General features: G+C 38.1%; 1 protein-coding gene across 5 annotated transcripts in view; it reads left to right on the top strand.

Moving 5' to 3' along the window:
• The window catches only part of arhgef9a (Cdc42 guanine nucleotide exchange factor (GEF) 9a), a 317786-nt gene that overhangs the window by 175573 nt on the left and 125598 nt on the right, over positions 1-16615 (top strand). For all 5 annotated transcript variants that reach the window (XM_048544087.2, XM_048544086.2, XM_048544089.2 and 2 more), the window contains one exon: positions 14051-14242. In XM_048544087.2, coding sequence (XP_048400044.1) covers positions 14051-14242 — 192 coding nt within the window. The remainder of the gene's footprint in view (positions 1-14050; positions 14243-16615) is intronic.

Raw genomic sequence — 16615 nt, 5'->3', positions numbered from 1 at the left:
TTGTGTGCTGGTGTGGGTTTTGGAAGCCAAAAATGCACCACTTGGGAGAGTTTGTGGGAAAAGCCTCCTGGGAGTCAGGATATTCTGACAGGTAAGTGTAAAATTCAAATGACACTTTTAGATGCTATATTGTAACATGGATCCAATGCAGTGGCTGAGCATAGGGCTTTGAACTGCAAAGATAAGTGAAGCATTACATTGACCAGCATTATGTAAGCCTTGCCATGGAAGTGGCCAAGGGAAAGCAGAAGGAGCGTGCAGATGCCATCCTAAGGAGGAACAGTGGTGGTGTGGGGATCTGAGGGGGCTTGAGAGGGAAGGAATATGTGATAGATGCCGCTTTTTGGAGAAGTTTTCTTTGAGGGCTTCTGGGTGTTCCTTTTATCAGACTAAAGACCCAAAGAGAAATAGACAGCATTTAGGATGCTGCACAATTGATGAAGCAATACATTATAATGTAATTTGACACAGTTGAATAGGCTGTATATTTTTCAGTACATTATGAAGTGTGTTTAGTAACTGGCAGACACCCTTATAAGTGAACCCTTCAGCCTCAGAATTGCTGACATGCATAGGTTTGGAAGTGCCATAATTTTTTGTGGTTTCTATGGCTTTTTTTCTCCAGATGACCTCATGAATTTGAGCAATCTGTTCATCCTTCAGCTGTGTTTCTTTCATGATTATCACACTCCTTTTCGAGAGGGTGAGAATTCACAAGTGGCTACTGAGAAGAATGTGTAGGCAAGAGTATAGATAAGAAAGACAAATAAGGTAGCAGCCACAGAGAATTTTGGATTATACAAAATGAAAGTAATTACAGGCCCTGTAGTCGAGAGATTCATCCCTGAGAGAAATGTTGAGTATAATTTCAATCTTATTCCCAGCTGAGTCATAAATAGTTTAAATTGCTTTGAAGTCTAACTGCGAATTCATTTAATTTTGAGTTGTCCTGGTTAATGGATTAATTCAATCAGGTTTATCCTGAATTAACTGATTTATTTGGCACTGTGATACCTATTTGGTAGAATACTTTGGCTCAAACAGTCACTGGGTCAATAGCCAATAGAATACTCATCATTTAATCAAGAGGCTGTGTTCGGTCCATCTTTACTGTAGCTAATTTAAGGTGATCAAGCAAGTTAAGGTTTAAATATTCTAGCTCCTACTTCATATTACAGATGCACCAACATTTTTGTGCCAGACTTTACAGGGTGAGAAGAAAGTTATGTTGCTGGTATGTGTAAGTTCCATCTGTGATGATTCTGTGGCTTTAAGAGGTGCATTTTGTCCTTTGTGAGAAAGGTTGAATCAGAGGTGGCAAGCTGTATGCTCAAAGCCAATAGAGTAGACAGCTTGTGATGCCTTGAGGCTTTTTTAAAAGTTGGAACAATAGAAGCAGCCTGAATGGGTGGGATCAAGCCCCCCCCCCAAAAAAAAACAGGCTTTTTAGTTTTACCTTTCTGCAGTTGCTGGGGTTGTGAAGCTGAATGGGAAATTACTTTATTTGTCTATATGTTACAGGTAAAAGCAGCTACAATTACATGTGAGACTATCTATTTTATTAAATTTGCCTTTGCTAAGGGTGTGTATATGGGATGTTACTTTATTAGAACAGCTAATTAGTGGTAGTTAATATAGCTATTATTTTGTTAAGCATTTTGATAGAGTTACAATTAAGCCAATTGTTTTATTTTTATTTTGTCTGTATTTTAACTGTTATGTAAAACTGAAATATGTTTTGCTTAACATCGAGTAGTTTGATAAATTGATTTGCAACTGGAATGCAATGCCTTACACTTATCTATAAAATAGGAAAAGGTTAGGGTCTAGGTTATCTCCTTGATAAGTCACTTGGACCTTTAATGCTGGGTGATTTCTTCCTTAGTAAAAGCAGATGCAAAGTAATCATTTAGTTTCTGCACCATTTCTCTGCTCCCCATTATAAATTCTCCTGACTGGTTTTAGTGGACCCACATTTTTTTCAGAGCCAGCTGGTTCCTTTTATAATTCCTGCAAAAGTTTTTAACAATCCGTTTTTTATGCTAGCTTGCATTCATATTCTATTCTTTCTTTTCTTTGGTCCTCCACCTCCATAGTGATCATCTAGAAGATGTGATTACCCCTAATCTAACCATCTTATGAAGTTCACAGAAGAAACCTTCTATATTGACAATGTCCACTTTTCACAGATTGTTTGTCAACATCCACAGAGTCAGTGCTCTGACTGGCCGTCTGACCTAACATTCCTAACTGGACAGGATTCTTGGAGACAATCTGTTAATTTGTTGCCACCATTAAATCCAAGTAGGCAGTCAGGACAAAACAACCATGACAATTACAATATACATATTATCTTGACATCCCAGGATCTTTTAAATTCATATACGATTCTACCCACAGAGTCATCTAATGATGGGAATTAAATGCATTTGTCCAAATGGAATTTTTGGATTAATCATTCTGTAGGTAACAGTGCTTCTCAATCATTTAAGGAGCTTAGCCAAAGTGCCAAAGCACATAGTACAATACATTACCAAAGTTGAAAGTATCAGAAAGAGAACTGGAGATAAATCTGAATGTAGAGATTGAAATACATGCTTGGATTTTCAAGTCTGAAATTTGTAAGAAGCTGGGAACTGTGAAGAAATGAACATTTTACAGTTTGTGAATGCTATAAAAAGAATGAGTTGGAATGGGCAAATGCAAAACTATGCACTTTGAGATCCTCAGTGCTAATTAAGGTAACTCTAGTGTTATTAGGCAAATTTTCAAAGGTGCTAACATCATAGACACAGTTTTGTGAAAGAGTAATATAAAATCATGATGAATATCAAACCATTCAGTAAGATCAGGGAATGGGCATTTATTTGTAGATATTTTTTGATTCTTTAATAAAGGTTATTGATGTTTAGTGACAAGAGTGTGGAACATCTTCAGTCAACAACCCAGACATGATATCACAACAACTGCACAGCCATACGGTTAAATATTTTATGTGAAAGTTGGCACCTGTGACAGTGTAGCATCCCCTTATTACTGAGATAAAATGTCTGCCTAGATTTCACACCTAAATGTGTGAAATAGGATTTACAGATCCAAAACCTTCTGAATCAGAGATGATGAAGCCACCATTATGTTATATAGAATAATAACTCATGTTTAACTGGTCTCAGCTGGTCATTGTAATCACTCAATAAGTGAACTCTTACCAAATTAAAAGAATCTTGGATATCAGGGCCACATATACGTTGCAATCCTGATGATCATAGACTCCCTACAGTGTGGGAACAGGCCCTTCAGCCCAACAAGTCCACATTAACACTCAGAGCATCCAACCAGACCCATTCCCCCTAATGTACACGTCCCTGAACACTCCAGGCAATTTAGCATGGCTGCTCTACCTAGCCTGCACATCGTTGGATTGTAGGAGGAAACCCACATAGACATGAGGGAGAAAGTGCAAAATCCACACACCGTTGCCCAGGAGTGGAATTGAACCCAGGTCCCTGGCACTGTGAGGCAGCAGCGCTGACCACTGAGCCACTGTGCTAATCTTGTCTGCTTACTTGACCTTAATTTACAATAAATTTACAGAACCAAGCAAAAAAGGATAAAGCGGCCAGGGTTCTTTCAATAAATTGTGAAGCAGTGACCTCTGCTAGCAAATGCATATCTGCATGTTGGTCAAGGACAGGATCAGATCTAATTGTACAGCCCTCACTCTTCAATAGTGCTGAAATTGCTTGGCTTGCTCTGACCATGAATAATGGCCACTGAGGAAGTTACCAAAGAGTTGTGACAATGAAACTGAAAAGCAGAAAAACCAATGACTTCAATGAAGTGAGAAAATTGAAAACACTCAGCAAGATTAACAATGTTGATTTGTGATGAAGGAAAACTGAATTATAAGGAAGAAGGGGCAGGGAAGCTAGGAATTATCAACCCGATAAAGAAACAGGCAGCATATTTGATGGCAATATTTAAGACACTGGTGAAATAGAAAAGACTAATCTGGAGCATTATTTTTGTTTCCACCACAGCTGCAGGACAAAGATATATAAATACACCATGATAAAAGTCAAGAGGCAGCTTGTCATAAAAAGTATGATGACAGTCTTATACAGTGATTTTCCAACTAAGGTCGTAGAAGCAAAAAACTGATGTGATGTATTGCAACAAAAATCATTTTTGCATATCAAATAGTAGAAATGGGAAGGGAGTGCATAGGTTATTTAGCTCATCATTCACATTGCTGCTTTTGATACATCTCCAATAATACAGTTGGTTAACAAAAATATCAATTTCAGATTTAAAAAATATTAGAATCAATCAGTTGTGGAGGACCCTAGATTCCTGCCACACTTCATTTTAAGCTTATTTACTTTAGTAGGAGAACAAATGTGCATAGTGATTCTTAAATGGTGAAAGGTTGGAAATATAGATGTACACAGGGGCTTGGATATCCTTGAAATTAAGTGACTGAAGGCTAACATGCAGGTATAGCAAGCTATTAGGAAGGCTAATGGAATGTTAGCTTTTAATGGGCATAAATTGTGTCCAAATTTCATTCCTGAAATATTGCATATTTAGACTATTTCAACCAAGCTTAAGCAGCAGCAATGATAGGGAACTACCTATTATTTTTGTTATGACCAGTCCCTGGTAAGGTTCCTTCATTTATTACACTTCCAAATTGTTAAGCTCCCAGGTGAGGAGGGATGAGCTGACCCCTCATTTTTATTGACTTGCTCCTCAATTGGTCACACAAGCTAAACGTACAAAGGATCCTCACCCTTTATGGTACTTTTCTCCCAGATCAAAATTATTTTTAAAAAGAACCAATCCATTGAAGCTTGATTGCATTTTCAAAGAAGTGAGTTTATTAGTTACTAAATGATGGAAGAAATAATAATGAAACACACATACATACAGTTTGTGAGGATGAAATTAGTCCAAAAAAAGTGGGGGAAAAAATGCAGATCAATCTCTGAATCAATTGTGAAGAGTTGATGGTAGAATGTTGTAAGCACTGGAATAGATAGTCCCAGTAGCGTTGATGTTAGGAGTTGAACAGTCAGTTTTGAAATTCTTGACGTTTTAGGTTGATTGAAGTTCTTTCGTTCAGCTTTGTTTCTATCATCTAGCTGTCAGTTCTCAGAGTAAGAGGGAATTTCCCCTTTCTTTACCCACACTTCAAGGTGTTTCATGCTTTTCTAAAGCTATGACTTTCACAAAAAACTCGGTCACATACTAGGACATCAGGTCACTAACACACCTAGACTAGGGTTGAAACTCACTATTAAGATCCGACCCTGAGTATTCTTGAAATGGGAAAAATACAAACGTGTCTCTCACCCAGAATCCTGTTTCTCCTCTCATCATGCTCACATGTTTGAGATACCCACATGAAATGACAAAGGTCCTGCACAGAAAGATTACAGCACATGAGGTAGGTGGCAATGTATTGACATGCATTTAGCATTGGCTAACAGACAGAAAACAGACAGTAGAAATAAATGGGTTCTTCTCACATAGGCAGTCGGTGACAATGAGTACTGCAAAGATCTGTACTTGGGTCCCAGTTGTTCACAATATCTATCAATTATTTGGGCATGTGATTCCAAGTTCACAAATGATACAGTGCTAAGCAGGAACATGTATTCTTGGGAAGATGTGAAATGTCTTCAGGAGGATTTGGAAAGTTTTTGCAATACTGCAAGAACATGGCAGATGGAATACAATATGGATAATTTTAAGGTTATTTACTTTAGTAGGAGAACAAATATGCATAGTAATTCTTAAATGGTGAGAGGTTGGAAAATGTAGATGTACACAGGGGCGTGGATATCCTTGAAATTAAGTGACTGAAGGCTAACATGCAGGTATAGCAAGCTATTAGGAAGGCTAATGGAATGTTAGCTTTTATTGCATAAGGATGTAAGTACAGAAATAGTGAAGTCTTACTTCAGTTGTGTTGGAGATTGGTTGGACTGAATCTGGAGTAATGTGGGCAGTTCTGTTCTCTGTAACTCAGGAAAGATATTATTGCCAACAAAAGTACATTAGTGTTGTACGATGAAGGGAGATTGGACAAAATAGCACTGTGCTCTTTCAAGTTTCATAGAATGAGGGATAATCTCATTCAAACTTAAAAAAATCTTGAATGAAGAGACAAAATGATGCAAGGAAGAATTCAAGGGGAGTCTAGAACCAGGAGACACAAGTTAAAAATGAAAGAGATACCAGTTAAGATTGTGATGAACGGAAATTATTTTGCTCAGCATGTGGTGGATCTTTAATACTCTACCTCCAGAAGACTGTCAAAGTTCATTCTTTAGTAGGTAGAGAATGATAGATTTCTGATCAACATTGGCATACAGATGATGGGGATATGGTGAGTAAAAAACATTTGTGTTTGACCAGCAATAATTGTATTAAATGGTAGAGCAGGCTGAATGGTCTGCCCTCGTCCCTGTGTTCAATTTGTACTACACTTATACCTTTGAACTTCTTTAATACCTTAAGGTTGATGCACCAGGATTACTCTCCAGCTGGCCACTGAATTTACATCTGTAGCGTTAAATTGATGGGTTTGAATCCTGAACTACTGGACATTTTTAACTTTCATTCCAGAATTCTAAAATTGTGTTTTTTTTTAAAGCGCTGCTATAGCCAAAACTGTCTGTGGATACAAATTGATTGGCTGCCTCGGGACAGATTGACGGAAGTTTTTTTTCTCCTGTAGAATATGGATGTTGCTGACTGGCCAGCATTTGTTGCCCATCCCTAGATGACCTTGAGAAGGTGGTGGCAAACTGATTTCTTGAACCAGTGCAGCCCATGCGCTCTGGGTAGACCTGCAATACTTCTGGGGAGGGAACTCTAGGATTTTGGAAAGTAGCCACAGTGTCAAAGTACCTTTCAATAGACTGAACTGTAATTTCCTTTCGACTCTTAAGCTAATGAGACAGATGAACCTTTACTTAGCCTTAAGCCATCCACCTTCAAATTATGCCCCAAACTGCAAACACATTTTATGTTTTTCTCTTGGAAGAATGCACAGGGAGAGAAAAGGCAGTTCAAAGATGTGGGGGTTAGGTGGACTGCCCATGTTAAATTGACCATAGTGTCCAGGAATGTGCAGGCTAGGTGGATTAGCCATAGGAAATGCAGAGTTATGGGGATAGGGTGGAATTCTGCTTGGAGGGTCGGTGTGGATTTGAGGGGCTGATGGCCTGCTTAGCCATTGTATGGATCCTATGAATGTAAGAGTTAGACAGCCAATTTTAAACCAACTGGAATGGCCTTCTGGGACTGAGTGCTGTCTTGTGTACCACCCTGGATTTAAGTGTTAATGTGCTGTGAAGTCACAGTCAGAGAATTATCCTCGAGTTACCCATTATGTCATAGTCATTCCTCCCTCTCATTCCAAGTTCTGCAAAGCAGGTGAAGGAAATAAGGTAGAAAAGGGCCCTCTCTCACCACGTATGCTCAAATTTGATAATATATGAAAGGCAGCAGGACTACAAATTCTCAACTAATCTGTAAAACTATGGATTGTGGAGTCAACTGTTCATTGATATCATCATTGTTACTGGTAATCTCCACTTTGACAGCCACCACAGTCAACTTTCTGCTCCTCGTAAACAATTGTACATTTTTTTGAAAATCGTTTTGGACTTAGAGTAGAAGTAGGAGGTATGGGAAGGTGATTGTCTAGTGGTATTATCATTTGGCTGTTAATCCAGAGACCGAGATAACATTCTGGGGATCCAGTTTGAATCCTGCCACAGGTAGAATTTGAATTCAATAAAATATCTGGAATTAAGAACCTAATGATGACCATGAATTCATTGCCGATTGTCGCGAAAAACTCATCTGTTTCAATAATGTCCTTTAGGGAAGGAAACTGCCAGCCTTACCTGACCAGACCCACAGCAATGTGGTTGACTCTGAACTGCCCTCTGGGCAATTAGGAATGGACAATAAATGCTGCATAGCCAGTGATGCGCTCATCCTGTTAATGAATAAAGGGGGGAAAAAAGCTACATGCGTTGAATTAGCAAACCTTCTCATGTTTGGTAATTAGAAACATAATTTTTTGTTAATTCAAGAAAGTTAAGTTAAATTGGTTTCTTTCAAGATCATAAGATATAGGAGCAGAAGTGTACCATTCAACTCATTGAGTGCGCTCCACCCTTCAATGAAATTGTGGTTGATTTGATAACCCTCAATTCAATTTTCCTGCCTTTCCCCTCTAAATCTTCATTCTTTTACCGCTTTAAAATCTCTCTATCAAGTCCTTGAATGTTCTTAGCAATTTAACGCAAAAGCTTTCTGCCGTAAAGAACTCCTCAGATTCACTGCTGTTTGAAAGAAGAAATTTCTCCTCGTCTCTGCCTTAAAAAGGTGACCATTTACATAGAGACATAGAAAATAGGATCAGGAATAGGCCATTTGGCCCTCCAAGCCTGCCTTGCCATTCAAAAGTATTATGGCTGATCATCCTACGCAGTGCCTACTCAGTCTGGTCTAATCTAAAACTACTGGATGACGAACAATAGTACATTTCCATCAGCCTGTCATCCTTCAATTCGTCCAATATAAAGTGTAATTTGGAACCCTTGTGTCTTCAAGACGTAGGCTCTGATGTAGTGATGATATCATGAGCATGTCTCTTAAAGGCGAACTGTGAGAGACAACACAATAGATTTATAGTGTTTTAATGGTCTATCATCTTGGGTTTCAAGTCTCCTCTGACTTCCACTGTTACTGATTTTCAACATTTAGAAATAACCTATCCTTTTTTTTAGTTCCAAAGTATCTCTTTGCAATTTATCCCTTCTGTCAACTCAGCATTAAAATGCCACCTGTGTAGTTTAAAAAAAGAACAATTTGGGAGTAACAGGTAAATATTAAACAGCAAATCAAAAGGTAAAGTTGAAAAATGATAGTAAATCTACAAACCAATACACCATTCCTACATTACAGGTGCTGCAGTACACAAAAATTTAAACATGTATTAATTTATTGAGAACCCAAACCAAACCATGTGAGGAATAGGACTACGTTGGTACATTCCTATCCTGTTCCATACAGGATTGAGTTCAGTCAAACTGCTGATTTATCCTCTTTACTCTGGGTTTTGTGGAGCTGTGAATCGTAACCTTCGTCCAAGATTTGTTTGATTTCATGAGGGCTTTTCCTAACTGTATAAAAATATTAACACTCCTTGTTTGCTGAATTTCAAATTTTGTGGTAGAAGAATGGTTAGTCACTAAATTTATTAAATTAAATCGGCAATAACTATGGTGAATTTACGTACATTACAATTACATAGAATTTGCAGGGCATTTAGAGCAGATCCTGGGCTAAACTTCTCTCACGTTATATATTGTAATCCTCACATCATCGCCTTCTATTCCTTTCTCCATCACGTGTTTCTCTATATTTGCCTTTGAAAAGGACTAGAATGTTGGTCTCAGCTACCCTGTGGTAGGAAAATCCACATTCTCACTAATGTATAGGTAAAGAAGGTTCTTCTCAATCTATTATGAGGTTTATTTCTGAATACCTTAAATTTCAAGAATTCTATAAGGTGGGTGTAGATGGGTAGAATGGTTTTTCTCATCTGTTTTATCATAGTGCTATGTGAGCCTAGGGAATAAGTCTGTGAGGAAGGGGAAGCATTGGTATTATCACTAAACTATTAATCCAGAGACCTGGATGGTGTTCAAGCTTGAATTCCAGTGTGGCAGATGGTGACATTTGAATTCAATAAAAGTCTGGAATTGAGCATCTAATGATGACTGTGAAGCCATTGTTGATTGTCAGGAAAAGCCCTCTGATTGACTAATGTCCTTCAGAGGAGGATATCTGCCATCCTCCCCAGGCCTGACGTATATGTGACTCCAAATTCACAGCAATATGGTTGACTCGTAACTATCCTCTGGGCACTTAGGCATGGGCAATAAATGGTAGCCTAGCCTGCGACTCCTTTGAATGAATAAAAAAAGGGAGTATTTAATCCCAGGCAACATCCTTGCTCGCCCTGATCCTTTCCACACTTGAGTTTCCACATGCTGTAAATTTTGCTGTAGAGGTTATTGGATAGTGCTTAGAAGCTGAAGCTTTGGATAATTTTTCTCATGTAGCTCAAGGCACTGAAGCTTATTTTAGCACTCTCAATGTCACATCATTTGGTAAAACTGTTAATTCAGCATAAATTGAGTGAGCAGCAAATCCAGCATCTCCTGGTCTATAGTTTTACGCGTTAAGGTACGGTGCCTTTACCCATTGGGTCACTGGCTAGTTGAAGTCAATTATTACATCGTAAACAAGTATTTTTTAAAAAATAATTCAGTGCTCAAAACGAACTGGAATTATCTCGAGCACAATGCTGATGATGAACAAAATTATGGTTTAGGTTTCTGTATGTAACATGGGAAGTGGAAAATTTTTTATTATCTGTATTAATTCCTCTTATTATTCCTATTGATTAGCAGCCAAACAAAAGGTATCAGGATTTTGCTGCCGTCCGAGTTAAAGCAGTGTAAAATGTACAATGTTGTTGTTACAGTTGAAGTTTGTGGACATTTTGGTTATATTATCTGTGCAGGGGAATCTGCAAAAATCAGCCTTTGACTGAAATGGCAAAACAATGACAATGAATAAGCACCTGGTTGATTTGATTTTATGTTGCATTATTGTTAGAAATAATGAAATTTATTTGTTATGCTGATTTAATAGTTATTAACCCCTAACAAAGGAACTTATCGTGAAAATGTTAATATGTTTGATGCTGTTATCATATTGCGTAATTTTTAACAATTTGTATTTTAAATTACAGCCATTACTTCAGAATGAGCAATAGAAATTGTAAAATAAAATATGGTATTGTAATATTGTAATTGTAAAATGTAATAAGTTGCCAGGAACAGCTATTAAAACAGACATGTAAAATGAATTCAGGAAAGAATTGGAGAGCAGGTATTGTTAGTTACAATAAAGTCATCATGTTCTAAAATCCTTGAATGCATTGATGTCTATGCATCAGTAAAACAGGCCTTTTGCTCCAATAGGCTTATGTTCATGTTCGTGCTCCATTCTAGCCCCCTCCCATCTTTCTATCATGAATGCATCAACATATCCTTTTACTCCTCTCAAATTCATGTACGTTTCTGGATTCTTCTCGAATGCATCTGTTATTCATCTCAAATGTTCCTTCTGAAAAAAGCATGGTGAAACTTTGTAAAACATCAGTTTGGCTCCAATTTGAATAATTTTCCCACTATGCATTAAAAAGAGTGTGAAGACATTAAAGAAGATGGAGAAAAGACTCCTCCTTGTAATAAACATATATCATAATCTGGTACCACCTGCAAACTTTTAAAATGTACCTCTACTTTCTAAGACCAACTTATTTGTTTAAATAGTGAGCAACATGGTCCCCCACGACAGATCCTTGTGAAACATCAAATCTCACCTTTTCCCAATCTGAGCAAATATTTTTACCCCAACTCTGGGGTCCTTTCTGTTTATAAAGAGCTTAGTATGCATCCTGCTGCTTGTCCCCAGACTCCACATATTCTGAACTTTGTCAAGAGGCTACCACCTGAAACATTTTCAAAAACTTTTTGGGAATCCAAAAATGTCATCTCTGTGCATTTCTTTTGTCTAAGCCTTTTGAAAATTGTCCAACTAATTCAAAAAAGGGAGCTGAGTGTTGCCTTCTCTTTTGGAATCTTTGCTGACAACTGTATTACATTTTCACTGTGGATATTTTTCTATTTGTGAATGAGGGTTCCATTTTATTTCTTCCTTTTGACGTTATATTAATTGGTGCATAGTGCCTGGAATAGTTCTACCTTTTTATATTTAGGAATCACATTAACTGTCTGCCAGTCTTCTGGCACTATTCCATTTTCTAATGACTTTTTAAAAATACAACTAATGTGTCTGCTATCTCTTCCCTAACTTCTATTAACATGCAATCCATCAGATCAGAGGATTTAGTCTCTCTAAATTTGATTAGTTTATCAATTATCTCTCCCTCTTCTGTCTTAAATGACAACACATTTTTGGATCTGTTCCGTTGTCATATCACTATGTTAATCTTTCTGCTAAATACAGAGGTAAAGTAATTATTTAATATGTCTGTCATTAACTATCTTTTATATGTATTCCTTCGAGTGTCCCTATTCTGATTTCCTTATTTTTATTAATATGTTTTAGAACACTTTTATTTTTTATTATTCAAGATAATTTTGTACTTGGCTTTTACCTTCCTATTTCGTTTGACATTTTCCGAATCTTGTTGTATTCCCCTTGGCCATAAATTCCTTTGACCATTGTGTATTTAGCGGCCTGATTTTAGAGTCGGGTTGTTTCTATGCTACTCAGATTTGCTATTGAGAAAATACACTGCAACATCAGATGGATGTGGGTATGGTGTTGAGGTTATTTGGTTATATTGGTGGAGGGCGACTTTCTGATGTGTGACCACAAGGTGTTTGTAGAGACAGGTCAGGCTTGCCACAGCACTCCAGGATAGGTTAAAAACAAAATAACCCTCAGTTCTCACAGCCAGACATGCTCTGCCACCTCAGTTCTCCACATAACCCCCATGGCCTTTTATAGTGCCCATGCCAACATATGCTCTCTAACCATCTCACAGTTCCACGTTCCGTTCAATGCCAACTGACAATCTTCACCCAACCTCATGGTCCTGGAGAACTCCTATGCAAATTAGTGCCAAATCATGCCATACCATGCTGCTCATACACTACTTGTATACTTTTCTTCCCACTTTCTCTGGTCTGTTGAGTTTACTCTGGATATCAATAACCCAAGGCAATTGTAACAATGTAATATACCCAATATTCTTTATTTAAAGCAAAATGCACTGCAAAGAATACTGCAAAAATCTTATGCAAACAATGCCAGCAATCACAAATGAACTCATTTATGTAGACATGACTGAAAATCACACCAGAACGGGTGATAAGCTTGCTCTGTCTCAACTTCTCATTGTTAATTGATTGACATCTTTCCCCAGCAAGTTAAATTTTACTGTGAGGCAAGCTGCTTCACATAACATAAGAAAACAAAGAACTTCAGATGCTGGAAATCAAAAACAAAAACCAAAATTGCTGTAAAAACTCAACAGATTTGGCAGCATCTATAGAAAGAAAGCTGAATTAACATTTCGGGTCCAGTGATCGTTCTTCAGAACCAAAGCTGCTCTACATGTTTTCCATACAAAGAAGCTATTTATTTTCCACTCAACACTGTCCAGTCCCCGGAAAATGATCAGTTTGACAATTGGCAAACATCACAAGTATGTCATGTTTTCCATACCATTAAAACTCATGTCTTTTGCCCTTAATAAATGTTGACATAAAACTTCAGCTTGTGATTGCTGTTCACTGCTTGAATGTTATGTAACCAAATATAATGGTCTGATATAAAGCAGGCCATTTGACCCACTGAGTCCACACCACTCCTCTGAACAGCATTCCACCTCCCCCCTAGCCCTGTTATCCTGCATTTACCATGGATAATCCACCTAGGTTGCAAATCCCTAGACACTGGGCAACCTAGCATATATTTAATGCCCCAGCGTTCATTGTTCTTTGTGTACAAGTATTCCACAGACCAGCAACCCCCTGAGAAATCATTTTTTTCCCCCCTCTTCTCATCTCCTTATCTCTATCTTAAATACAAGCCTGCTTTTGAAACTGTGCCACTTAGCTACCTTGTCAAGTCCACTCAGATCTTACATATTTTAAGAAGATCACATCTCATTCTTCTAAAAGGTAATGATTATAGACTCAACCAGTTTGAATGTTTCTCATAACACACTTTAATCCCAAGTAAACTTTCTCTGACGTGCATCCAATGCAAATATGTCCCTCATTAGGTAAGGTGAACAAAACATGTTAACTATTTGAAATATTTTCTCCCAAAAGTATTCAAATACCATCAGTAATCTGTTACACAATAATGTCAGTCAATTATTCATACTGTGTGTTTCTTTGTTCAATGGTAGCTTTGGGTGAACCAGGAAGACACTGTAGATGAAGCCAGTAGTGAAATTCAAAATGGACATCTGGACCCAAATTCTGACTGCCTGTGCCTTGGCAGGAGTGTTCAGAACAGAGACCAGATGAGAGCAAATGTCATCAATGAAATTATGAGCACAGAACGACACTACATTAAACATCTGAAGGACATCTGTGAGGTACTAATAACGTAACAATAGCTTTGAGTTTCCTCATGCTAATGATTGTAAATTTCACGAAAGAGCTCTGAGATACTCTGAGTAATTGTTACAGATTTGTTCTTGGAAAAATTCAGATCTACACCGCAAAATATCACAAAAGGCCACAGACTACTTAAATATTAATACATTATGTGTCTGCAGCTTAAAACCTCGAGATGCAATACAGTGAAGAATCAGGTTAGTCAGTAAAAGGTAATGCATTCTCATCTAAGTAATCTTCCAATGAAAAGCATTCCAGGTATAAAGATTTATTGATATTAATGTGAGGGTAGGTGAAAGTCTCATGGTTTAAGTCAATATTACATTATGCATGAAGCGATTTTTTTTTTACCCCTGACAGTTAAATGACAGAGGATATGTGTTTACCTATAACTGCATCAGCCCATCCCTTAGAAAATAAAGCATTTAATTAGGTGATTCTTTGGATTCTTCAATTTGTATGGACTAGAATTACTTGGATTAAAAGTTGCAGTGTGAATAAATATTGTAATAGTAACATTTGCATTGTTAAAGTTGGCTTTAGCACCAGTGGGCTTTTTGATTTATTTTCAGTGATAATTTAACTCATGCACATATATGTTTTTGTTAATTATAATATTCCAAAGTATCTGCCTGATTGTCAATATGGGTTAAGGTGGTGACTTTTAAATCATGCTTATTTTTATTGTAATGAGGAATGGAATATTGAGTGAGGAATATGTTCCATTTTATAAATAAAACTCAAATTGGGTCAGTTATAAAATTAACATGCAAAAGCTCAAAAATAATTTTAGGGTTTGATTTTCAAGGTGTTAGGAAGACACTGTGGACCTTTAAAAATAATGGGTGGGACCTGGATGTGGAAGTCCCACTGCCATTGCAAGAAGTCACATTTTCACAGCAGGGGAAGAGGGTTTCGAGGAAAATCCAAACTCAGTAGGGTCATTTGAACTTGCTGCTGAGTTCACACAGACCAGATTTTGGCTCCTGCAAGGGTCTGAACTTGTACAATTTGAGAGAGTGGACGTAAACACTTGTGAAGCTGAATAAGACCCTTCAATATTTCAGTGTGTGTGAAATACTAGATTTCCTGAAATGCTTGAGCATTCTGTAGGATAGCATTGAACCTGCGAGAGGTGATACTTCATGGCCATTTTTCTCAGCATACCAATGTGCCTTGAGGGAGAGTGGATACATGAGCTGCACATTGTACATCTCCCAACCATAAATTTTAGGATGCTCCCTTTGAAAGCTGAAAAATAGAAGAATACTTTCCCTTCAAAGATGTGTGGAATTGTCAGTGATTCTGTACTTTTGCTCGCACGGCAGGTTTAAGTGTGGAGTGATGTGTGCTGACAAGGCACTAGCATTTTCCCTGGGCGTTTCATTTAGCACCGGTGTTATCTACATTAATGTGCAATGTCTTCGTAATGACCATCAGCATCATAGCTCAAGGACCTTGACATCTCAGCTTCTTTGCAGTTTATGAGAGATGAGTAATACTTGGTCATTATAACTTCTTTCATCCTTAGCATGTCTGAAGAGACTGCTTATCCCTTCCCTGCATGTGACGTAACCAGGTCTGATGGTAAAAATGGTATGAAGGACTCTTTTCAAGAGTGCAGGCAAACATATATTTATATTGATGTTCCATCTGTCCCAAATTTGTATCCTTAGGAAGTTTTTTCTCCTTTCTTTATGTTGCTTCGATGTTTATATGCAGTCCTGACTTTTGCAAGCTGGGGTGGAAAGACCCTGCTCTGTGATTGACCCAGTTGCTTTGAAAGACTAGTGCAGTCATCCCTGTGTTTTTGGGCTGGAGATATCTGCTGGGAATGCCCTGCCCGGATGTAGACTCACCCTGTAGGCATCCAGGGGTGAAGGGGCTTGATACCTCTGGAGTGTCCGTTGAAGAGGATTCTGTGGGTCCTGAGCATGGCTTCTCTTCCCCCTGCGTGCCCAATGACACTATGCTGCCTTCCTGGGAGGATGGGGCACCTGGAGTGAGGTCAAGGTCCCTCGGTCTTCTCTCAGTTTTATCCCATTAATAGTGAACACCTATGACGAGAGCAATTCAGAGCAAGTCCATGTGCATATCCGTTAAACCCTTAGTGTGCTGGACCTGGATCTCCATAGTGAAGTAAACAGGCAAATGCAAGCCTACAGAGGTGTTTCTGATAACATTGGTGGACTCCTCCAACCTTCAGTCCAGTTTACCAGTTATCTCTGACAAACGTGCCTGCTATCCCTGCATGTATTTGGTCATTAGTCACCAAAATCATGGGAGCCTCTTCTGCCCAGGTGATAAAGTTACCTTTTTTTCAGAAATCTTCTGAGTGCCAGAGATCTGGA

Source organism: Stegostoma tigrinum, chromosome 15 (assembly GCF_030684315.1).
Source record: "Stegostoma tigrinum isolate sSteTig4 chromosome 15, sSteTig4.hap1, whole genome shotgun sequence".
Classification (NCBI taxonomy): domain Eukaryota; kingdom Metazoa; phylum Chordata; class Chondrichthyes; order Orectolobiformes; family Stegostomatidae; genus Stegostoma; species Stegostoma tigrinum.
Note: the sequence above shows the minus strand (reverse complement) of the source record. Positions and strands in the feature narration are given on the sequence as shown.